General features: G+C 40.5%; 1 protein-coding gene across 12 annotated transcripts in view; it reads right to left on the reverse strand.

Moving 5' to 3' along the window:
* eya1 (EYA transcriptional coactivator and phosphatase 1) overlaps positions 1–25,105 on the reverse strand; it is a 59,509-nt gene that overhangs the window by 23,388 nt on the left and 11,016 nt on the right. For 2 of the 12 annotated variants that reach the window (XM_072378465.1, XM_072378460.1), the window contains exons 1-6: positions 6,919–7,259; positions 5,211–5,338; positions 4,517–4,582; positions 3,078–3,155; positions 1,230–1,296; positions 706–851 (exon numbers count right to left, since the gene is read on the reverse strand). In XM_072378465.1, the coding sequence (XP_072234566.1) occupies positions 706–851; positions 1,230–1,296; positions 3,078–3,155; positions 4,517–4,582; positions 5,211–5,334 (481 nt within the window). In that variant the 5' untranslated portion in view covers positions 5,335–5,338; positions 6,919–7,259. Of the gene's footprint in view, positions 1–705; positions 852–1,229; positions 1,297–3,077; positions 3,156–4,516; positions 4,583–5,210; positions 5,339–6,918; positions 7,261–25,105 lie in introns of those variants that run through there. The other 10 variants (XM_072378463.1, XM_072378462.1, XM_072378464.1 and 7 more) reach the window with 10 other exon arrangements.

The following is a 25,105-nucleotide window of genomic DNA, read 5'->3' on the forward strand; positions in this document are numbered from 1 at the left end:
CCTCCATTGTTTAGATACATTATCTTGCTCTGGGTTCTATCATACAAGGAGCTGACTGTTAGGCTACAAAACCACAGGCATGTTTGGACTATGATTGTTTGCTTTAGCGATAACAATAATAACAACTGCAATTATTATCATTTAGGTCATAAGTGAAAAGATGCGCAGTAATAAATCATTTTGCTTGTGTTTGTGAGCTACGCCGACCACTGTCTTGGCTCAATCAGCCGCAGTGTAGTTTCTATCCAACAGTAGGTTGCAGGACTCAATTCAAATAAACAGTGTAAATTCCTCCACATATTGCAGAGTTTTCTGGGGGTCAAATCACTCCAAAAGCTTTGGAAAAATAAAGCCATATTACTCTGTACTTTCTCTTGCAATGCCAGAGGAAACCAGTTTCTGTTTTGAGATTTACATCTATAATCTTTCTGATCTATCTGAACAGCTTCACAAGCAAATTCTTCTTCATTGCGCTGCCTGAGAACATACAGGCACTAAACAACAACTCAGCATCTCTGCTGCTCTTGGTTTACTGGAGGAATTGCGGGAACATGGTCAGGAATGAGCGCGGTCTTGGTCCTGACCCTTAGAAAGGAAAAATATTTATCTCTCATTTTATGCATACTTACAGTTTAAAGATTACTGACATTATTAACATACTTACTGAGATAGAGGAGCTATCTGTGTGATGTGTGCAAATCTTACCATAAGCCGGGATGCCATAGGGCTGGCCAGGCTGGGGGTAGCTAGCATAAGCTGCGGCCTGCTGCATTCCTGTGGTGTACTGCGTCTGTCCATACGCAGCCATGTTTTGGGATGAAGGGGTAGGCAGAATATGTGGATATGTTCTGCTATTTGACAAAAGAAACAAAAAAACAAAAGTGAGAAAGGAAGGCAGCAAGAGAGAGAAAGAAAGTCTACCCGCAAACTCTCACACCAACTTTGCTAGCTGACAAATTCCTTCTGATTGTGCTACGTTATTATCAACAGTCAGCCAAGCCATAAGACAGATAGTATCACATACCTCATATACATATAGAAAGAACAATAAATGGCAAAGGAAATTTTTGGAAGATAATAATTACAACAGATTTCAGAGCGCACAAGCTGCAGACATCCAGGCAAACAAAGCAAGCCAGAAAGCCCCGATCTAGCAGAAGGATCTAATTAAAGATCCAAATGAAGTTGGATGCTGCTTATTTTTGATAGAAAAATAAAAGAAACCTTACTTGGAAGGGTAAATCTGTGGAGAGAACTGGTGAGTTTGTCTTGGGCTGAAGCCACTGGTTCCAATAGCTGGGGAGAGTTAAAAAGAAGAGAGGCAAGCACATATTTAAACATTAAGAAATAAGGTAAATATTATCCTTTGCCAAAAGAACTCCTGGATTCCAAGGAAACAGTAATTACTCTGCGCTATTCTATTTATTGTGGTAAACTTATTTAAAGTTGAAAACTGGAGAGCAATACCAAAGCAAAAATAATCAGGTAAGAACATCAGGTTCTTCTTCTGACCCACATTTCTCTGAGACACCAGCCCAGAAGGCTGCTATGACAACTGCTGGTGCAAACACACAAGATGGTCTGAATCTCTGCCAGTGGTTTCAAGCCACAAACACACTGGACACGAGAACCCCGACTGAAGGCAAAATGCTACTGCATTCAGTCATTAAGAATATGCAACTCCACAGTGCTGCATACTTCACTGGTTAACCTTAATCCACAGACAACTCAAACATGCACACTTGCTTTGAATGTGCATCAACAGAAACACAAAGAGTAAAATCTAAAATAAAAATAAATATATATATATATATATATATATATATATGAATGGCTTCTAAATGTCAAACGACGGCTTTGGCAAAATACTTTTAAATATTAATTTTGGAAAAAAAAAACATGATTCGGTTCAGTTTGTATGAAGTATGCACATTTCATCTCAAATCATGTTGAAATTTGCAAACAAAAGATAATAAATAGTTGTATAAATCAGAATATGTTCGATCTGACAAAATATGCATTTAATCAATAAAAAAAAAAAAAAAAGAAAAAAAGGTTTAGTTTTAAACTGCAGTGGAGTGGCACAGTTTTGAAACATCTGTCTAATTGGTTGTGACATGTAAAATGAGGGATTTGGTTGCGGGGGAGTGCTAACTGTATGAAACTGTATGCCGTAACCCCTCACACACGTTATTAATACTGAACACTTTTCCCACATCAGCAGCACCTGCCACTGGACAAAACTTTCTCTTCTGAACAGAGCTTTGGGTTTCCCCATGGAGGATATGGGGTATAAAATTACTAAATTTCATTAATATTGTCAGAGACAAAAGTCGTACAGTGATTTATGCGTTCCTAGTGTTAAGTATCAAGTACTTAGTTAAACACTCGAGGAAATACAGGAAAATTAGCGGCAAGTTAATACCACGCTCACATGGATGTGCCGCTATTAATAAATGTTTATAGAAAATGGAACATACAGCTGCAGGTATCACTGAGAGGGGGGGAAAAGAGAAATGGGAAAAAACTTATCACATTAGTGATCATTTGTATTACACTTCCTACAATGCTCATTATGCTCTGCAGCCCTGGCTGTATTTAGCAGTGTGTTTATGTACGTGTGCGTTTGTGTCTGTGTGATGTTTTCACTGCTAAAAGGAAGGTGTGAAAGCCCTGGCTCTGACAGGGCGATAGGGTAACAGCCCATGGAGAGCGAGGGCCACTGGGACGCCGTGTCACTCCTCCGGACAGACAGGCTCACAGCATTACAGGTCATAATTCAGTCCTCACTGACATGGGAACCAGCACAGTGAGCAGACACACACACACACACACCCAAGAAAGCAAGCGCAGCATATAAATATGCTGACAAAGTTAAGGCAGAGTCTTTTGTTCTATCCAGACACACGTTATATTGCCGTTTTAGGTGCTGAGACACTTCCAGAGGTCAGGTTTATCAGTCAAATGTCTCTAGGCTCATTTCATTATCAATTCGGTTCTGCAGCTGAGTGTGTGTGAGTGTGTGAGAAGCAGCCAGACCCATGAGGGGACACAGCAGACCGGTCTTTTCCTCTCACCTGATCCTGAGAAGCTGTCTAAAGCGGTGTCTGCTACTGAGGAGGCGATTTCGCTGCTGCTCATTGGCTCTGTTTTAACTGCAAAAAAAAAGAAAAAAAGAAAAAGAAACAACAGTGTCACCAAATCAACGTCAGGAAAAAAAGAAGGGTAGACTCAATGTGTTAGATATATTAGGCTTCTATCAATTAAAAAACAATATTTATAAAATAAAATAACAAGGCAAAAAAAGGGAGAGTGGAAAGGAGAGAGGAGTTAAACAACTATCAAACTATATTTACAGCAAGTTCAGCTCATTTACATGTATTGTAAAATTAAACAGTTCATTACATTTGTAATAGTTCAGATAGTCAAATCATCCCCAACGCTGTAGAGATGATCAGATATTCATTCTATTATTAGAATCTCATTCAACTTAAAGATAGTATTCACGTAAAGCCAGTGAATTTGTTTCAAAAGTGCATCTTATCGATTGTGAACGTTGAAACAACAGGATTGTGCTACTCAAAAAAACCACTTGCAAATTAGATTAATATTTAACTCAAATAACTTAACTTTACGAGAACATAGAACAAAAAAAAACTAAAAAAAACTCTTCTCGAAGCGTTTGAAAGAGCTTGGCTGAGACATGCAAGCTCAATTGAAATGTCAAGGAAATATATGGTGGATCAAATCTTTTTAAGAGTGTAGCGAACGCTGTTTGACCTTGACTCCATTATACAGCCCAGCAATAGATTTGAAGACAATTTCACAGCTTTCTGACAGCTAAGGAGTCTTTTAAATCAATCCATTTCACTTCAGGCGGGCTGAAGGAATTTCCCCCCTCCCCTTTCTTTTCTTTTTTAGCAAAACAAATTGACAATGTGAGCAAAGGAGTCATGCTCGGTGGAATCTCTCATGGTTGAAGAAGCCATTTGCTGTCATGTTTTACATGTTTCCGCTATGCTCGCACAATGCAGAAACACATGTTGATGAGGGGTATTACTTTTTAACAACACACCGATGGAAAAAAAAATAGCAGTAAAGTGCATGCATAAACTGGCACACACTCAGGTCACATGGCACACAATAACCACTGTATTCAGGAAACAGCGAGGAACATGTCCATGAAAACAAAAATGCTCAGAATGCAAGTTCACTATCTGACCAGTCAAAGACAATGAATTAAGGTCCAGTCAGTGCCAAACCATGCTTGGAAAATAATACCACAAAAAAGACAATAAATACCAAAGAGTTTCTTAATGAAAGGCACAATAGTTGAGGCAGTTTACAATGTCGCAGCTGATAAACTGTGTGTTAGCGGGCGAGAATTTGAGTAACACAAATGACTTTACAAGTAAAGTAGCTGGTTTAAAACAGTCAACTACAAAGAATGCTTTCATACAAGTTGGGAAAAACACCAAGTATTGTCCTTTCATCGTGTCACTAGAAGTAGACAAACCTGCAGTGGACTGTGAGTTAGAACCTAACAACCAGTCTGCAGTGGTAAGCATTGTGATGTTATCACCTATGGGAAAGAAAGAATGGCAAAGGGACACATGACAGTTTGCATCATGACTACGGGCCCTGTGTCGTGAACACTGAGGAGAATAAACCCTGAGCTCCAGGCAAAGATGAACATGAAGATCACATGACAAGGGGCGATTTTAATAATTTGCTGGTTTGTGATATGAGCATGACTGCTTCACTAAACAAAGGCTCAGATTTAAAGCATAGGCGAATCACCTGAGCAAATAACTATGTACAGTAGAAACCGCATGCAAAGCTCCATCGTTTCCATGCTGTGGGCTTTGAATAATTACATGGTTGCTTAAATAAACAGCTAATAGTTGCTGGAACATCTACTGTAGCTATTGAATTGTTCAAGATACAAATGTTGGGACACAAAATTTTATATAAGGCTCAAAATAATCATCAATATATTCTCTGATCTACATTAAAGTATATTCTCATTACTGCTTTTGATTGTTATTTTAATACATTTAAAAAAAGGAAGTGCAGGTAATTGCCCCTAAAAATAGTGCCACAATTGTTTTCAGTGCATTAAAGTCCCATTAAAGTACTTCAGACTTTTAAGTTTCAAAGCAGTATTTTACATTTCAAAATAACACACATACAACGCACCCCAAACATACCTTCAGTGCCATTGGGTGTCATGGAATTGTTAGTGATGTGCGAGTTGTCGAGGTTGGGACCATTAGGTGATTCGCTGCTTCCACTTACTCGGCTGTGAGGACTGGCTAAATCCTGCATTTCCATAGACCTGACAGGACACACACACACACACACACACACGCACACAGCAAATCAAATTACACATTTCACTCTGGTTTCAGGAAGAGCACAGAGCTCTAATAGAAACACAGCATGCACAGTTGTAAAATGCAGGAGATACTGAAGAAGAAGAAAAAAAACATTAAAAAAAAGTTTAAAATAAAGAAAATAAATACCAGTGAGTTTTTAAACTGCTACCTTGCATGTGATACGTGTTAAACTCTATTTTTGATGCCTAAAAACAAGGAAAAATTTCGCATACAAAGCAAAAGTGTGACACACAAACACAGACACACATTTGCATACGCACACAGACAAACAGCGTGAAACTGGAAGCTCTGAAATAATTAAGAAATGTTTTGATGGGACGGTTTCCGATCTCACACACGGTCACATCTTTACATGTTGTGAAAACAAAATGTTTACTGTCAAATCAGTGTTGTGTGTCATGAGGCAAAAAATGGCCTAAAGTGTATATCATTTGTGCAGCAATGAAGACTGCTAACAGATGTTTTCTGGATGGAGGCCATGCTTAATGTGGCTGTTAAAAGTGCTGCAATCGGCCTGATTATAAAAGAGTCTATGCCTCTGTGATGGGCAGATGAGAAGCTCGTGAGGCATGTGTTTGCTCTGGCAAGCTCCATAATTGTTTCTGTGTTTATACAAAAGACCACGCCACAGAAAACATTACTCTATCTTCTCATTTGTGTGCTCAAAGGATTTGATCGTAAACAGACAATGGAGTAGAAAGAAGGCACAGGCGATTTGAAAAGTGCAGCCACAAACCCTACATCTCATTTGTCTCCGCCACTGTTCCCATTGCGACGGCAAGTTAATGAAATCAGCTTAAAATGTTTTGTACATTACGCTGACATTTTCAATTATATTTCAGGGTTACTGGCATCTCTACTATTGACAGATATAAGCCTTTACACAAGGCCACAGAGATAAATCCTCGAGTAACTTCGAGTAGTGTGAGAGTGATATCAGATGTCACGAATTAATTGAAGAGATTGAGATGAAATTATGATATGGATTAACTGAATTTAAGATTTTTGTATGAAGTTATGATGCTTCAGTTTAGCTTGGCGATTTAGTCCTTTTTTGTGGTTCAAGTGAAAATTACTAATGTAAATGTATATTTTCAAGCAAATTAGCAAAGTGCAAAAAGACAATTTAAATAGTAAAATTGAGGCAGCAATAAGAAAAAACAGCAACACAAAGAGGTGAATCAATTTCTTTTCACCCATGCTCCAGTAATGGAAGCTGCAATTTCTTTTTCACAAAGGTATATTTTCCTTTTTTCTTCCCCTAAAATATCACACCTTACAAACATACATTATAAAATAAGCCTCTTTCTTGCAAACACACTACTCAGCCCTGTTTTCTCCTGCTCAGCTCAAACTTTTTAAGTCACGCACCATTGGCTACAAAAGCCTTCACAATCCCTAATCGGTAAATATAAAAGGCAGCCAAAATGCTGCCAGTTGTTTATCCGAGTCTCTGTGGCACATCTACTGCCACACAGAGAGCTACACATCTCTGGTGCTGCCACAACGGTGCTCTTACCTGAAGCTAGATGGCTCTGAGTCCTCTCAAACCACACTCCCTTTCTTTATTCTGCCTCCACCTGCCCCAGCAGAAACAATGTCACTCCTTGTTATTGTGGCTCGATGTCACAATCCGGAGCCATCCATGACACAAAAAGACTCGTCTGAGAAAACATTATTGTTATTCTGGAGCAGAATGGGAAGAGAAGGCTGGCGGGGGAACAGAGGCTCACATTGTCTCTCTCTGAGCTGCAGCCCTGCTCCACTGTTCTTTCCTCCTCCAGGTCCTCCCTCCTCCCTAAGCAAGGGGAGCATGGCCAAATGACGGAAAGGTGATTCATCATTGGTCTACGACAGCTGCAAACTGGATTAGCCCTCCCCCAATCAACATGCAAAGCGGCTTAGCCAAGGTAAGCAGGAAGGGGTGGGGTGGGGGGCTGTAGGGGGGTGAAGGAGTAAAGGTAGGCAGAGGGGTGAGGGGTTGGGGATAGAAGGGGCTGAGGGGCAGCAGAGTGTGGGACAGCCTTCCTACTCTCCTGCATGAGGTAGTCTGCTGCTGGAAGGAAGATGGGACTTGTTGAGCAGAGGCAAGTCAAGCGTGACACCCCTAGCATCTTCAGCAGATCTTTCATCTGCAATTGACACTATCTGAAATTTATCAGCACTCCTCCTCCAGGCATACTGACAGGTCCTAATGACCATCAGGGCTGCTTCCCACAGGCCTGCCCTAGCCTGGGGCCACGGCACAGCACGAAAATACGCAACTTCACAGTCTCCTCACCACGATCAGAAAAGTGCAACTTATACACACACACACACACACAAACATACACATTCTATAAATCCCATCTTTCATCGTGGCAACACAAAAGTTCATGCTTATGTCTTTTTCTTTTAGCACATAAAGACGCATAACTCATGCCTGTATGGCTACATATATACACCCACACACACTCATACACACGTGCACGCACGGGCACTTCAGAGGCCCCAGATGAGTGGTGTAAATGCACACACACATCTCTCTCACACACACGGGGCACTTTAGAGGCCCCCAGATCAGTGGTGCATCTCAGACAATGAAGGAGACTGGAAACAAGAACATGGAGAGCATATGGAGCCACATATGTTTCCTATGACGCTACGAATGCCTCTATTACTCTCCTTTAGCTGACAGTTACATTTTGCTGTCCACTCCCGCTCGGCTTGCTTCTCTGCAAACATCAAGCGGAGCCATATACTTGCATCGCTATAACACTATATTAGACTTGACTCCAGCCCACCAAGGGAATAGGGGGTCCAAAAAAAGGTCAAAGGTATTCATCTGGTCAGGAAAAAAGGAAAAAAAAGACATATAAGGTCTTTTCAAAAATCCTGGCATGATTTTTTAATGGCTGACTGTTTACATGAGCCAGGGTAACCTGAGCTCCATGGTCTTAAGCTTTTTTTTCTTCTTCTTTTTTTTTTTTTTTTTCGACAGGCTTTGCTCTTTACACCAAGGCAAAGCCTTCATGAATACCATTCCAGCTTTACAATTTGACTCCCCTCCCACTGCTTATGGCACAGCCATCTTAGCAAACATAACCATTATATTTCAGTCTTACTTTAAAAACCGAGGGCAACAGCGGTGCCTCCTCCTTACGTTTCTATTCGCTCAAATTTGCGGAGGAGATGTAAAAAAAAAAAAAACTACAGTTAAGAAAATCCACTGAGGTAAAAGCCATGAAGACGAAAGAGAAACACATTCTGCCACAGCACATTAACAGCGATCACAGAGTTGGGGGGTGGGGGGGTGGGGAGTTATGGAGAGAGAGTGTTGTGGTGGATTGATGTGGTGTAGTGTGTGGTGGCTGGTTTCTCTGCTCAACATTGCAGGCCAATAAAGCCATTACCATGCTGGTGTCTCTCCCACTGCCAGCAGGTGAAACCAGCCAGGTGAGGAGGGAGGGAGAGCAAAGGAAGGGGGAGGAGGATGGACAGCTGAGATTTAAAAGCAAAAACAAAGCTTTCTTCTTTATAGCTGAATATTTATTATTGAAAAAAAAAAAAAAAAAAAACAGGGCTGCATTCAGCTATCTTTGATGTGCGTCTTTACTTCAACCTGAGCTGCCTGGCCTTTGAAGCCAACGAGAACAAAGCCCGGCTAGATGAAGCGCTGGAAGTGTCATCAAGAAGACGAAGTGCCACAACACGCTTCATTCATGGCGGCTTGCTATGCCTTTTTGTTTCGCTTTACTTATTCCAAGACCTGCATTTCCAAGAGTAAATATAGCCACTGCCAAGCTTTTAGCATAGATCGGTGCAGTATGCAGGGTGTCTGACCTGGAACAAATAGCTCCTTCTCCTTCATCTACCTGTATCACTACGCAAGCGAGGGTTTCCTGACTCACATGGACAGGGGTGTTTAAAAAAAACATTTTTTTTTTTTGTATCTTCATATGATAATGATAGAGCTGCAAATAAAATCCAAGCAGAATACACTGAAAAAGTACTCTCCCCCCTTTTCATTCATACTATATTAGTCGTCCTTGAAATTTCACAGACTACATGGTCCAGGTGTTGTGTGTTACAACTTTTGCAAAACAATGCTTTAATCAAAATCTAACTTTAAAACGACTAATCCCCACTTAAGCTGGTCAGCTGAATCCACATGGTGGCCCAGGAAAAATAAATCCACTGGCAAAGAATGTAGTTGCAGACAACAATTGGACACAGATGTGAGTGGAATTAGGCGCAGATTACAAAATGCTACACTTCACTTGTGTCTCTGTACGTGGCCAAAGAAATGACAGCTGCCAACAAAGGCAACATTAAATTGTTTTGTCTTTTTTCCACCCAATCGAAAAGCAATATTTTACAGAACTGCACCACATCTCGAATAAAGTGAACGAATCAGAAATTATAAGGTGGTGTAATTTGCTTTTCATTATCTTATAATTCATAAGGGAAAAATTAATCTGTTTGAATTATTAGAAAATTAGTTTACATTTTACCTGTTATGCTCAATGCCCATCTCTTATACCGATGTCAAAATTTTAGCCCGGTATACAAGTGAGATATTTGGTGACAATTCACGAAAAAAAACAGAAAAATGCTGTGCTCATCTGTAATCACGAGCACAATTATCAGCAGATGTCCTCTGTGCTGATGTACAATTTGTCTCTCTCCTTTGGCTCTATCTGACATTGTGCTCCAGCAATTCGCTCAATAGCTACATTAAATCTGTTAATACTTTGCTCTTCAACCTTCGAAATGATTTCCAGAAGGCCACTTTGCCTTTGAGGGGCCATCAAACAAGATTTAAGGTGGACATTTTATCACAACCTGCCGACCACCGTGACCACTGCAGAGCGAGAGGGACTTTACAAGAGAAAGCTGAAAAAAGGTCCAGGGGTCAAATCTTAACGACTGTGTCGCTTTAATGCCTGTGACTTGTTGTTTTAATTCTTTTAAATCTGGCACCGTGATCTTTTATACTGAAGAAATCATTTGCTATACAGTTGGAAGAAATTTCACGCTAAAGCAAAATAGATAGCTAGTTTTAGTAATATTCTATTTTATTCAAAACGATCCATCGGCCCATTTCCTCGGCTTTACACTTTTCTGAAGCGTCTGTCTTCCTTATTAGCACATTCAACATAATTGTATTCACAAAGAAAGCACATAAAAAGATACTGATGATTGGAGAGCTCTAATGGCAAATATCAGAAATCTTATTTCCTGCTTTTTCTAACAAATATTTCCGATCCAACCAGCGGCGTGTTAATAAAACACCTCACAGTATTTAGTGAACAGCCCCTGCCCACTAATCGCCAATTACAGGCTACTTAATAGAGGGTCCCTATAACCATCTTCCCTCTTTTGTGCTCTCTTTCCATCTTCCCCTCTGATAACTGAGCGGGGCCGGATCATTTAGTGCTCTCTGTCTTTCACCATTTTCAATCTCCAGGCCAAGGGCCTGTTGGGCCAGACGCATCCATACGGAAGGCATCAGTCCTTGGGCAAACAATGCCACCGCTGCAGCCACACACCGCTGCTACACGTGCATGAAGCACTGCAGTCAGGCGGAGAGACCCTGATCTCTCCTTATGAAAAGCAAATACGCAATGTAAACAGCCTCAAATCAGCCTGCTCATTATCTGTTAATTGGATAAATAAGGTTATTGTGCGTGTGAATAGCTGCAGCAGGCGGTCTCACACACACACACACACACACTGTCATGTTTGTCTAAATGAAGCGGAGGCCACTTTGCAGGCAGGCTGGCTCACTCGCTCATCCTAACCTCTTCGTTTCCTCTCTTTCATCAACACACACCTTTCTAAACACCAAAAAGGGCAGGAGTTTGAAAAAGACTGGAATTAGAGGGTGAAAAAGGAAACAGGAAGAAAGGACAACTTCGACGCACACACGATACACGGTAATTCCCTGACTTGCGGTGTAAGCCTGTGATCATACACACGACATTAAACCAGAAAATCCTTCAATTAGAGAGGCTGGAGATTGCAGCCGGGGGAATCATCTTCACTACGCAAGAAAGAGCGGAGAGCGGAGACGCTGCCCGGTCGGGAGTCCAGGCCTGTTGTCTTGGTTCAGACGCTGAGAGGCTCTCAGGTCTCCTCGCAGCATTCCTGGCCGCAGCAGATGGCATTAGATGTCAGCTGCTTTAACTGTGTTGGTTTTGTTCGTTCTGCCAGTGGAAAGGAAACTACTGCAGGGTCCAGCATGTTTTCCTACCCTCATCAAATATGTGAAGTGGGCCGAAGGAAAAGGGATCAAATATCTCAAAGGTAAATTTGCAAATATTTACAATGATGATTTTAGTTTTAATGCTAATAAAGATTTTATTTAGTGTTTTTTTTTTTTTTTTTGGTAATTACAAGCCATTTTAAATCTTTTTTTAAATCGTAAATTACTATCAGTTCACACATGAAATTTATACTTTCTGCACCACATTAACAAATTAAATTTTTTGTAAACAAACTAGGTGGAAATTTAAATTAAACCTTTTAGCCCCGCATGTAGAATAATAATAATATATATAAGAATAAAGGTGTCACATGATGTATCATCTTTAGGAAACGATCAGGTATGCAGCTGCAACTTCTTTTTTAATTTCACAATACTGAATTTTAAATGGCAGTGCAATTTATTGTCGACGGACTGCAACAGCCGCTGGGCTGAATGTCACCGTTCAAAATCATTTCTAAAGTTTCACATTTCTTAACATTATCAAAAATGTAGCAGGTCTTGTTTTGCATCCTAACAATTACCAAGATCGGGCCAGAAATGTATTTATTACCACTGCGGCTTTGCTGACATTATTGCTTTGAGTGGAAATTAAATGCTATTAATAAAAATGCTCATACTAATTCAGATAATTCAATAGATAATTACACACACACACACACTCTCACACACTCACACACTGAAATACCAAATTCAAAGGGAAAAGACATTTCAAACATCACATAGAAATTAAAGCCATACTCACTAAAAATTATATTAGAATCCGTGTGTGTTTATCCCCTCTTGCGTCTTCGTTTTAAAAAAAAAAAGAATCTTCAAGAGAAAGGTCGGTCAGTTCAGCAGAGGGGACAGCGCTGTTTCTGAAGCAGCTCTCAGGTGTTGGTAGGATCTGTAGCACAGTAAATGTAAACTACAAAACCGCTTTTTTCTTTTTCATTTTAGGTGTTGGAACCCATGGAGCCCCGTGCGGTATCTCAGGAGACTCTGTCGTATTGAGAAAGAGAGTCGTCCGATTACTGCTTCGGGCAGTGACTGGTGAGTGTCTGAGGAAGAGGGAAAAAAAGGGAGAGAGTGAGAGCAACAGGGAGGGAGGGAGGAAAGGAGGGAGGGAGGGAGGGAGGAAAAACAGTGAATGAGGGAGGGAGAGGGAGGCTGCTGCTGCTGTTTGAAAAAGCAGAAAAGTTGCTCGGTGCTCTCACAGGAAGACTTTGGGTCTGGAGGAGGCACGGGGGAGTTGTGCCTCACACAAGCTCCCCATATGTCATTCACTCACAGCTTTAAGCAAAAGAGTCCTCTCCAGATTGTATCAGTGGAGACTAAGACAATGAAATGGCAGATCTCTCCACTGGAACAGCAGGCACTGCTCACACACCCCGAGGGCTCAAACTTTCCCCCCCCCCCACCCTTCTCTCTTGTTTTTGTTATGCTCTTTTTTTCCCCCTACCACCGCAAACCACTTTTTTTTTTTGCTTTCTCTTGGTAAGCTTTTGGGTCAAAGATGGATTTCATTCTGTCATAGAAGGACTTCAGAGGGAAAACAGGGGGCTAGGTCATTAGCTTAGGTGATGGGGAGCCAGAGGTTTAACAGCGGCCGAGAGTCTCGGCTGTTCCCGTCTCCACAGCACTCTAGTGGAAGTCCTCCGTCAACACATACACACAGCGTCTGTGTGCAAGGTAATGACTGCCTTCTGTCTGCTCCAGGTTATTATTTCAACTGTGCAAAGCTTCTACACAAGGCCACGCTGCTACTGATGAGCTAAAACTGGTGATTTATTCAAGCCGCTGATGAGGTTTGAACAGATTTTGCTACAATATGTCATGACATTATTTCTAAGAATATCAACTGTGTGTCTAGAGGGGTCAGGATACCACTGAACCATTAGAAATTTGTTTTATTTCCACATAATAAAACTGCAGATGAAATACCAACTGTAATAGTGACAAATGATTCTGAAGAGAGAGGAAATCATACATTTACTACGGTGCAGAGGTGGTGAGAGAGAAAGAGCACCCACGGCTAGAAGAATAGCGCGCTGTGTTAGCTGTTGGGCTCTGTGTCTGCTACTTGCAAATCTTTCTTTCCTACTAGTCGTTTGTTGATGAAAAAAATCATTTAAAAAAAATTGTTATCAAAACTCTGAATTACTCTACTATTCTATTTCAAACTGACTGAATGACTCTTATCATCCGCAGAGCTCTCAGTGAAAGCAGGTCAACACCAAGCAGCCTCAGGAAAGCTGTAGTCAACAAGAAGCTGACAAAAATAGATCCGAGCTGCACTTCTCTTGATTTAAACACACTGGAGCAGCAATACTGACGTACTCTAAACCGACTACCCGCAGGTAAATCCATGAGATCACGTTACAATATCAGAGCTTGAAATATATTGCACATTGAACAGATTCTTGATAACTCAATTGACTAACAGCAGATGCTGGGGGACTCTCAGGTAACTATTTCTAATAGCAGGGCAACACGTGCCAATTATGCCACTGCGCTTTCTCTCTGTGTCAATAAGCAGCTGTATAAAATTAGATGGAGATGTGATTTTTCAAGTGAGTTCTCTTCAAATTGTACAGTATAATTATCCAGAGTTGTTTATGTCTCAGCGACTAAACTCAGATTTTTTCCTCGTACACTCCTGAAAGCAGGGCTGTATGTTTTAAATCAAGGCTCCAATCAACGTAGCAGTTTTACTGGGGATGAGTGGTGATTACTTTACTATTTTCATGTTCCACGGTATTAAATTAGAGGCTGTTAAATGCAAGCAGTCTCGTGAAAAGGGCAAATTAAACTTTGTATTTGAAGATGTTATTGTGTAGAGCAGCTGAGCTTCAGCGTAAAGCGTCTGCATGCGATGAGCCACGTGGAGATGAAGACATTCGGCTTTTAGACTATCAAAACGATCAAACAAAAACTCTGATGTGTGTGAAACAATGAAACAATCATTTGTAGAACTAGAAAAACTCAGAGAATTTTACGTCTGGCAAATGGAAGCTTAACAAAAGATCCACTGATACAGTTCCACTGACATCAGCGCTAAAACGACACTTGCCAAAAACTATATCAAGTCAGAAACTTGAGAGGTGAGCTAAGATTAAATGTGAAGCCGTTCTTTATTAAGGATTATCTTGATGGGACTCAATGGTCTTCATGTGGGGTTGCAGGGATGCCTGCCTGCAATTTAGAGTGAAGAGAGATCTGAAATGTCTGCCACTGCCAACAGGTTATCCTCTCAGCTTCTCACACACATGGAAATAGACTTAATTCCAAATGGCTGATTGAGTTTTTAAGATAAGGCATCGAGGGCTAACGTACATTTAAATGGAATCGTAGTGCTTTTTGATTTTTTTCCCTTTTGTGACATTTTCCTCTGTTGTTTCCCAAAAGGAGAATATCTCAGTAAAGTGAGTTTACTTATCTTGACAAAGAATATATAAACAGTGTGAAAGAAACAGGAACGGTGTGACAAGGGATCAAATGGTTGAGATGAAACGAAATGCTAACACTCTGGTGACACAGTTGCAATATTTTCATATGCATATGCTGCAAACTTGTTTGGGTAGAGCTACTACCGTGTTGATTCAGTGTCACACATCGGGGAGATCAAGTTCCTTTTTTGACATAAGTCTCAGCAGAGCGTTACACATCCAGAACCTTTCCCCCCCAAGAAGGGAAATCTGAACTTGGGATAACTTTGGATGAAATAACAGTTTTATGTATTTTTACAAGCATTACCGGGTGAAGTGTTCACCTATTGACTTAGGAGAAATACGGGAAGAAAAAAAATCTTAACTGTACAAACCTCCCACTTACAAGTTTGCCCCCGACTCATGTGGGACATTTGTTTTACTGGATGGCAATTTGTCAAAAAGCTAGCTAAGCGCAAGGTACTCGGTGTTCCTGAGTTATTAGATGTGAACGTTTCCTGATTGAGAAAAAAAGAAACAAAAACAACAACAACACACAACAAAAATACTTAGTGACACAGAGTGACACATCCTTGGTAAAGCAAAGGATGTCCACCTGATGACCGTGGGAAATTCAAAATCATTTTCATTTATTTCAAGTTTAATTCCTCCTCTGTTTCCACTTTTGTGTTTTCATGTGAACTCTGTATGGCAACAATGACAACTAACGCAATCAAACATGAAAAAAAAAGAGAAAAAAGAGAAGAAAAAACTACCATCTACCAGGCTTTCATTACGCTCTAAAGGAAATCTTTGATGATGCTATGTTGTCACCACAAAAAAAGATTTTGACAGTGCAGACAGATAATTTTGAAGTCCCTCAAGGTAAATTAGTAGCAAGTCAAGTGCTTTCAAGTGGTGAATGAAAGTTCCGAGAGAAGGCTGAATTCTAAACAAACATCAGGTTGGCCCGCCTCTCCGAGGAGCAGCGATAAAAAGTAAACACAGCATACCTCCACATGGAAATACACTGGAGCTTTTCCTCCACAGACAGCGGGGAACAAAGGAAATGGTTAACCTCTGAGGACGTCACAGGCTTAAATTAACGGAGTGACCTTACTGTTGCAGCCATCTTGACTCCAAACACAACAAGAAGAACATGCCTCGAATCAAGTGAAACACCAATTTTTACTTAAGAACTGTTAAAAGCGAAGCAACCACGCTCCGTTGCAGAAATCTCAGAGAATTTACAAAAGCAATTACTATATTTTTGCAGTTGTCACAGCGCACACTAACTAGTATGCTGTTAAAAACTCTCTGCGGACACATTTGTTCACGAACGTACCGTGAGAGGCACATATGCTTTATGGCCAGTGAAGCACACCTGGGGAAAGTCTGTGAGGACTCTGAAAATCCTCAGACAGATACTTTATTGCTCTCCAGTGGCCCCAAAAGAGCCAAACAAGCACACATCCGAGACCTATTACTCAGAATGAGACCTAGCTAAGACTGGAAATATCACTGCGGGCATTACGCATAGAATATATATCCTGTTGAAAGAAAAGGATGTTCATAAGAGTAAATTCAGCTAAATAAGCCACCTAAACGTGGCTTGTTTGATATACAGTATATTGAGATGTCCTCCTTAGAATCTGACTTTCAGAATCAAGATGTTAGTTCACTGGTCTTGTAAAACCTAGCTCGGGTTGTGTTTGTGTAATTCTAAGAGTGATAAAAGACAGCTTTTGGCCTATGCTCAGACATCAAGGAACGCTTCATTCTTTTAACATTTGTTATTTGTTTCAGGCTGATGAATCATTTTAAACCAAGTGTCGACAGTTTCTAATATTAAAACAATCAACACTATATAGATCAGGGACTGATCCGCCAACAAGATTGTTGGCTCAAAACAGGCCAGATTTGAGTTAATGATAGTTATCACTATCATCATACTAAACAGCTCCAACCAGATTTATTCCTGTACATTGTTGCCTCGATGCTTACTTTGAGTATAAATACAAGCACTGAGGAATCTGACTTAACCAACTGAGAAAATACCACTGACTGTTACGAAATTGGGAATCATAATTCTGGGAAGTGAATGACTTTAGATCCTCTCCGGCACGAGTTCTGGTAGTAATCTGGCATTCAGTTTAAAAGATAGTACCTAAACAGCAACCCCACTAAATCAAAATCAGCTGCGCCCTAAGATACCAATATGTTTGGTAATAAATTTTCAGCACCCTTCTAATGGTGGCATTTGTCAGTTGCCCCAACTGCCTGGGACTGGCTTCTTTCTGGTGCGACCCAGGCGGCCAGAAATGCGGCACTCCCCGTCTCCTCCACAGCTGCCCAGGTCAGCAGAGCACAGGGAGCCCCCGATTAGAAGGCTTGCAGTGAGTCTGGCCCACAGTCATCAGTAGAACTTGTGCTCTCTACACCACCAACTCCCAATAGGTTAGAGTGCAAAATGCAGAGGTTATACACATAACTGTGGCCTTGCAAACCCCCTCCCTCGGGCTGACTCCCTGTCTCCCTTCCCTGACTCACTTAACTAACCCCCACCGGTCCAGCCACTGTGACATTTGTGAAGCCAGGAGTCCACATAACAAAAACACATTAGGCAAATGTCTGGGGTCAAACGTCTGTTTGAATTGGCCAGATGAAAGACACTTAGACTGGGTCTGTGCCATTCTGCTTAGTGACTAAACACAGTTACGAAAGAGGCAGTGCTGTGCAAGCCAGAGGTTTGTCTTACTGACAAAATATGCTTCTACTCTCAACTTATGGTACAGTGTTTGCCAAAGAACGGTACTGGAGCACAGGCTGGGACATTTAACACAGGGGTTGGATTAACTAGCTATCTGACCAACTTGCTGTATATAAAGTAATCATACCAAAACTGGAAAATAACTTATATTTAACCTACATCCACATTTGTCCTCTAGGAAGCAAGTGCAAGTGAACACAGCTTGGGCAATTGCAGTGATGAATAGCCACTGCCATTGGACACCAGCTTTCAGTCATTTTTAACTCCCGGACAGACTTAACAGCTGGTATTATCAGTCGACCCTGCCTACTTTTACATGTGCACTTAAAAAAGCCGAAGCTTGGATTATGCGGGCACCAGTCGTGTATTTTACACAACAGCGGCAAACATGCTGAGTTGCACAATTTTCACATCCTTGAAGATGGTGTGAACTATTAGCAGCTTGCAGAACTAAAGGGACTTCCAGTCATGTCGGAGTTGGAGGGACTTTACAAATGACACAAAGTTCCAAAATAAGCAAAGGGATAATTGCGCTTTAAGACTACGTGAGAGGAGTTCTGACGCACATGCTAATACCTGAAAGTAACTCGGAGTAGTGTGGTGACTTCCGCGCATGTGTCTGTTACTTGTTTCTGCAGTCATCCTGAGCGAGGGAGACAGCCTTTCATTTATTGTTTTTCCTTGAGCACTACTGCTGTACTATCAATATCCAGCAGCCAGGAAGAGCTGTCCAAGTTACTTTACAAATGATAAAAACAAAAGCCTGCAATTCCAAAGTGAGAAGTAAGCAAAAGACATAAACCAGGGGAAACAACAAACACTCAATCAACCAAAACGGTATAAAAACTTGTTTCACTGGGAGTCCGCTGAGGGCTGAGGAGTCAGACTTCCTGATGTAGCTCATTTTCTACAAACCCATCATTGTGAGAGACACCAATAGATCTTAATGATATGCCATGTTTCTTTCCTCTTGATGTGCTTGCCTGCTAAAAGGTGACTTCCCCTATGAGGAAATGGAATTTGCAATGCAGTCTTTTTGCAGAACACTCTGCCTTTGTGCTTGCGTAGAAAATGTGTTCTATCTCATTCACCTTGAATGGATTTGAGGGAAAACAACATCATATTTTACAGTCTTCAGTGATAAACTATTAAGACTTTACCTTTGACAGGTTGGTGGTTGACAACAACAAATAAATAGATACTTAACAACAGATTTATTTGCATTAAAAGGCTTTAAAGATGGGAATTGTTGTGTGTTAGTTAACACACTGAGCCTATAAGCTAAATGGATTCCTACTGATGTCTCCCATTATACAAGTCTATCTCACTCCATTTGTGATGTGGCCTCTTTAAATGAATCTTGGAAGACTCACACCTTTCTTTCGGCATCCACATTCAGCACCCCAAAAGTCAGGAACTGAATTCTGAAAATGTCACCAGAAAAATAAGATCTAAGCAACATGTATATAAGCTCAAAACTGTGGAATATTTGTGACAAAACTTATAAAAAGGTGAAATGTGCTCACTCAACATTCAAAAAGTTGCAATTGAAACTATATAAGTATAAGCTTGAGACAGAATCTGAAACAGGAGCAAAGCTTTCTACTGCTGCCAACTGCCTTTAGGGACATTTCCTCTTGAACTCTGTACTTGACACCTTCATCAGTTCGTATACCTTTTCAACCCCTGGATCAAAGATAAATTATCACTTCAACATAGAGGACTTCCTGATTAACCTTTTGCCTTTTGTCACACAGCGCGAGGGGAGATGCGATGAACTTCGAGGGACCTCTGATGATGAACACATGATGCATCAATACCAGCAGGTCTGCATGTCCTTCTTAAAACCGCAAATGTAACCACAACAAAGAAATTCCGGTTATCCGGAGCATTGCCTTTTGACTCCAAAATAAACATTTCTTTTTTCTTTTTTTTTTTTTTACAAGGATCCACATCTGCACTCAGGGGGAAAAAGCAGACAACAGGAAAACGCGGGACAGAGTGTGAAGTTTTCTGCCTCTTGACTTTGTGACTCATTGGCTTGAAGCCCCAGGTGTCTTTTGTTCTCAAAACATCCCGTGAACTCTTGAGTTGACTTTCAACCTGTCACCACCAGCAGAAACGTTGTCTTCCCTGAATAAATGAATAGTCTGTATAAAAGTTTGAGCTTACTACTACCAGCTAGATAGACCTATAAATAGCTCAGCAGCCTACCATGGAAAACAGACAACCGCATAGGCACGTATCAGTTACTGGAGTGGCAACTTTTTATAGGTCACAAAACCTTCCAGTTGCCTTGGAAACAATGTGGAAGAATAGGGTGCTTGTGGATGCAGAACAGGTAATACTGGTCAGGGCAATTAGAGGGCCTATTTCGCTGAATGGGAGCCATTAAAGAGCTGGCTTGGGGTAACAGAGAAGAACTATTCTGGCACCTCGCACGGCTCACAATGGGAAGAAATGTGCGTTTGTTCATCATAAGCCAGGGGATGCATCTGGTGGAAATCTGTCAGAGGATGAGACTGGTGGTAAAACAAAAAGCCACTTTCTTAATATCAGTTTACATTTGACATTACTGACCATTTTGGCAGTTTCATTTGGAGTGACTGAATGCAGCCTTTAGTTGGTTTGAAAGACAGATACATTTGGTATCTTGCATCTAAGCTCTAAGCTCTATGTGTCATGACTTTTTACTGACTATATCGACTGCATCTTACCATGTTCATATGCTGTCTATACTATTTTACATCTTGTATATACCTTCTAGCATTTGTTTATTTATTTCTGTGTATATTCCTTCATCACAGAGCTCTGTAACATGCAATTCTCCCACTCGTGGGATAATAAAGGTTATACTATTCTATTCTATGTAATAAAAGCTGTAAATGCTCTACAGACCCTCAGATTTTCATTTTTATGAAATCCAAATGTTTTCCAGAGTTCAGCTCTTGCCCTTGACGATGCATTGTAAACCGTGTCAGCGTCACTGGGCGTGTTGTTATTGCATTTATCTCACAAGCACAGACACTACGCTGTACTTTCGCATTTATGCAGGAATCCCATCTTGACTTGATCTGCAGCAAAATCTTATTCAACAGACGTTAAGTGTAAAAACTGGGCAATTGACCGGTTTATGGCTTTTCATCTCTAGTTGTAAAGCTTTAATTGAAAGCAATGGCTTCGCTGTGGGCAGAAGATGTTAGATAAGTGCTATTTTTCTTCATATCTTGCTTCATCTCTGCTTGAATGTGAATATGAGGCTTTGATATTCAGTTTTTTTTTTTTAAAGCAAGATGCTTCCAAAGGTCATAGTACATAATCATTTCTTCACAAGCGCTTTCCCCTCACTATATATGTTTGTATGAATATCTGACAACACTATGACCATATCTGGGTTAAACATTTTGTGGACCTGTTGCTTCAATCCCATACGCCAACCTAGTTTCACAGCTGTGACTCTCAGAGAGGCCTGACGATGACTATGCAATCTACAAAATTACAAGCTAGCTGAAACCCTGCCCTAAAGAAGCCCCAGACTCTGCATGAATTATTAATCCTCTATTGATGAAGGCCTGATAAATGCACCCAGCTCACCATCCCAATGACATTCTTGTCTCCCGCCCTGAGCCACTTCTGTTTCTTTGTCTGCCGATACGAGTCTGCCAGCTGATGCTAAACTTATGATGTAAAATCGGCTCATCTGAACCACAAATTCAGTTGTTTTTATAAATGTCTCATCTTACAGATCTCAACTGTGCTGCTATTTTTGCTGCCCGGGAACTCAAAATCGCACATTACCAAGCCAACTAATTGTGGTTCCACACGGTGTGACAGCCGACAATCTTCCCCTATCCTGTTGGCCAGACACCAAAGCCGTCTAATGTGCTCACACAGGGGGAATCAACATGCTAATCTGATGGGGGTATACAAACATCAACAAACAATTACTGCCATAATTATGATTACTTATCTGCCTTAGGTATTGATACAAAATCTGCCAAGTTTTAAGCAACTCAGGAGAAAAAGTCTTGGAAATGTTGATGAGATGGAAAACTCTGACAGTTTCTTTACAAATGCGTGCAGAAATCAGCTCAGAGTTACAGCGGCGACATGAATTTAGGAAGGTGGTACACATTTTTAAATGACAGTGAAGCCCTTCAGCAGCCCCTCTGACTGACCTTTGGGGCTGCAAATCCATATCCCCACCACCAATAGGTGGAGCAGCTGCAGAACGCTTCATAAATTGCACCTTTAACCAAAGGAAAAGGTGATGAACTGAAAAATGTTTAGTCCTTTCATGCATTATTAACGTAGCCTCTTCCACAAATCGGCCACTGATGAATAATTAAAATTAATCTCATTATGGGAGTTTTCATTATAGGATAATTTAATTAAATGAAAGCCCAAGGACCTCTGAGGGCCCTGAGCCACAAGGGCCCCGTGGCCTACTCCACTAATGGGTCGAGGACAGGAGAGAGCACGGGCTCCCATATATTATTTAATGGATTCCACTAAGTAAGGACAGATCAATGATAACTTGTCATCTCATCAATGAGCTGAAAGCATTTTAGAGTTCACACCAGAGCAAATCCCAAACCTGGAGTAGAATAATGCCTGTGTGCACATCAAGGAACCAGAGCATCCATGTAGTGTTACTATCATTATGTAAATAAAATGTCAGATTTTATTTGTTTGTGCACATAAAAAGGCAACAGCAAATAGAGGATGCCTGTGCATCTTATCGATGGGAGAGCAGTGAAGGGCCTGGACATTGAAAGATGAAGGGAAAGGAGTGAGAGAAAGTGTGTTGCCCACATTTCAGACCACATCCAGTGTGCTTCAGTGCAAATGGTGAATGGTACAAGGTGTACACCCGATACCAAACAATAAATGATATCAGAGTCAAATGGGAGCCATTAAAGACCTTCTTGGTGAACGGGAGGAGGGGCTGAAGAGGAAGAGGGTATATAGGTTTGTCTTTTTCCAGGAGCACTTAGGCACTCTAATTATTACATCGCAGTGAGGAAGCACTCATAGAGCTCACACTGAGACAACTTAGGCTCCTTTCCCACCATGCATGGAGAGACTTCTCGACCATCTTCACAAGCAGCTAAACAAATAATGACTTCATGATAAATATACTTTTCTGTGTATCTGCTAAGCTTCGTACTGTCTGTGGTATCATTTCCGGTCAAGGTGAAAATAACAAAAAACAGTCTTCAAATTTAAAAATTTCATTAGCATTTTTAAGACGGTCAACTCAGGATGAAAAATTAGCTAAAAGACCACTCAGAACTGCATTCACACAGTTAAGAATCTTTCTTAAAATCCTAAAAAAAACGTGTATATATGTTCATGAATTCAATCTGTCCTTTAACTGTTTCTTAATTATAGAAACAAATGGTGGATAATAATCTACGCTGGATAGGAAAAGATGGAAATGTGTATTTATGTGGTCAGTTTTTGTTCCTCTCAACAAAATACTTATTTTGGTAAGATTCTAGAAATGAAATGTGTTTGTCTAAGCCTGATGCTTGATAATTTTCATATAGATTTCCAAATCATGTCAAAAGTTATGTTACAGCCAAGTCAGGGTGAAAATCTCTTTTTTAAATGAGGAGCAGATTTTACCCAAAGGCCAATTTTCATGATTAATATTGTAATTCTCAGAAATTGGTGTTATTACTCAACTCTCGCCGTCATTGTCAGTCAGTATACAAATGAAATGAATGTGATTGCTGTGCTCAAATCATAGTGGGAAGCGTATGTATATGCATGCTGGGTCTGCATTTCAAAGAGGAAATCTTTAACATAAACATTAGCATTTTGTGAAAACAACTGAGTAATTGGTTTAGGGTATAATAAGCTGGAGTAGGCACACAATGAAAGAAAGCATTCTGGCTTTAAAATGAATAAAAATTGATTGTGTCCCAATAAAAAACGAATTGGCAGAGTGTTAACTGGATTCCACATAAACGTCTGTAGCAGTCCCTGGCCGCTTTATTGTGTGCTAATGCAATAGAGAACACTTAGCAATAAATGCTCCTCTCTGATGAGCTCACAGAGGCTTTCCAAGATGGCCTGATGAAATTGTAAAAATTAGATTTCAGCTAGCTGCTAATGACTCCTAAAACAAAGGAAAATCTCCAAATAGAATTAGCCTGCCCTCCTCCTCTCTAAATACATCATATGTAAATTACTGTCATTTGGAGAAATATGCTTGCCTGGAAGGTAAAGCCTTCATTAGAGATCTCAGTAGGTCTGGGACTCGAGCGAGAACTCCTCCAGGACATTTAAAAAGTTTTAGCACTGAGAGAAGATAAAGGTATTGTTCACTCATGGCTGCAAATAAGAGGCAAGAGGAAGGAATTAATTTATCATGATTTTAGTTAGGCTAGATAGATTTACTTCCACAGCTGAAGGAATCGATAGCTGCTGTGAGAAACAAATAATTTGTTGAATACTGCATTGTTGTAATCCATATTTGTATTTAATTTGAAATAAACAGAGACCATGTTCACTTAGCTGTAATATCTTCAGTAAATCGCTTCATCCACACATAGAAACCAATACAGCATCTCAGAGAAAGTCATTCAATACAGCTAATTAAGTGACTGAAAATCTGATACATTATGGTGGTCATTTTGACCATAAAGTGGAGTTTATCGGTATGTTTTATCTGTTTTTTATTTTTGCTCATAAGTTATACGTTAAAAAGCTAATTTCCTTGCACAATCAACATGGAAATGAAAGAGTCTCCGCTTTTAGAGTCATTTGAACAGTAATGGTCAACCTGATATCACAGCAAAGCATGTAATCACCCTCCCGGTGATTACAGCAGAACACCCGAGAGTCAAGTCTTGTCTTCCATCCTTGACAAGTAAAGAAAAAGACACTAAAGTCAGCATCTGGAGTTTTAGTCGAGGAATTAAATGCAGTTTACACCAAAAAGGCTTGGGAACTAATCCTGTGTGGATCAGGTATTTTGGGGACTTCCTGGTATCATTTTCACTCGTGTTTTGCTTTTTTCAGTTGCTGTTTGGCTTCACATAGACAACAAAATAGCTTCTTTAGGCTTAGGCACTGAAACTACATGCCTCAATTTGAATTTGTTCTCATGCTATCCTTCTCATTTTCACTCATCGCTTAGACTTTAGTCCTAACTACTTTCTTAGGCTCAGGAAAATAAACTTGACTTGCAGTAATGCAGACACCAAAATCTACCTTTTAGGTGTTTAAAGCTATTGCTTCATGGTGCATGACTTGCCCACATGACAGC

The sequence above is a fragment of the Leuresthes tenuis genome, unplaced genomic scaffold (assembly GCF_036924035.1).
Source record: "Leuresthes tenuis unplaced genomic scaffold, fLeuTen1.0.hap1 SCAF_24, whole genome shotgun sequence".
Lineage (NCBI taxonomy): Eukaryota > Metazoa > Chordata > Actinopteri > Atheriniformes > Atherinopsidae > Leuresthes > Leuresthes tenuis.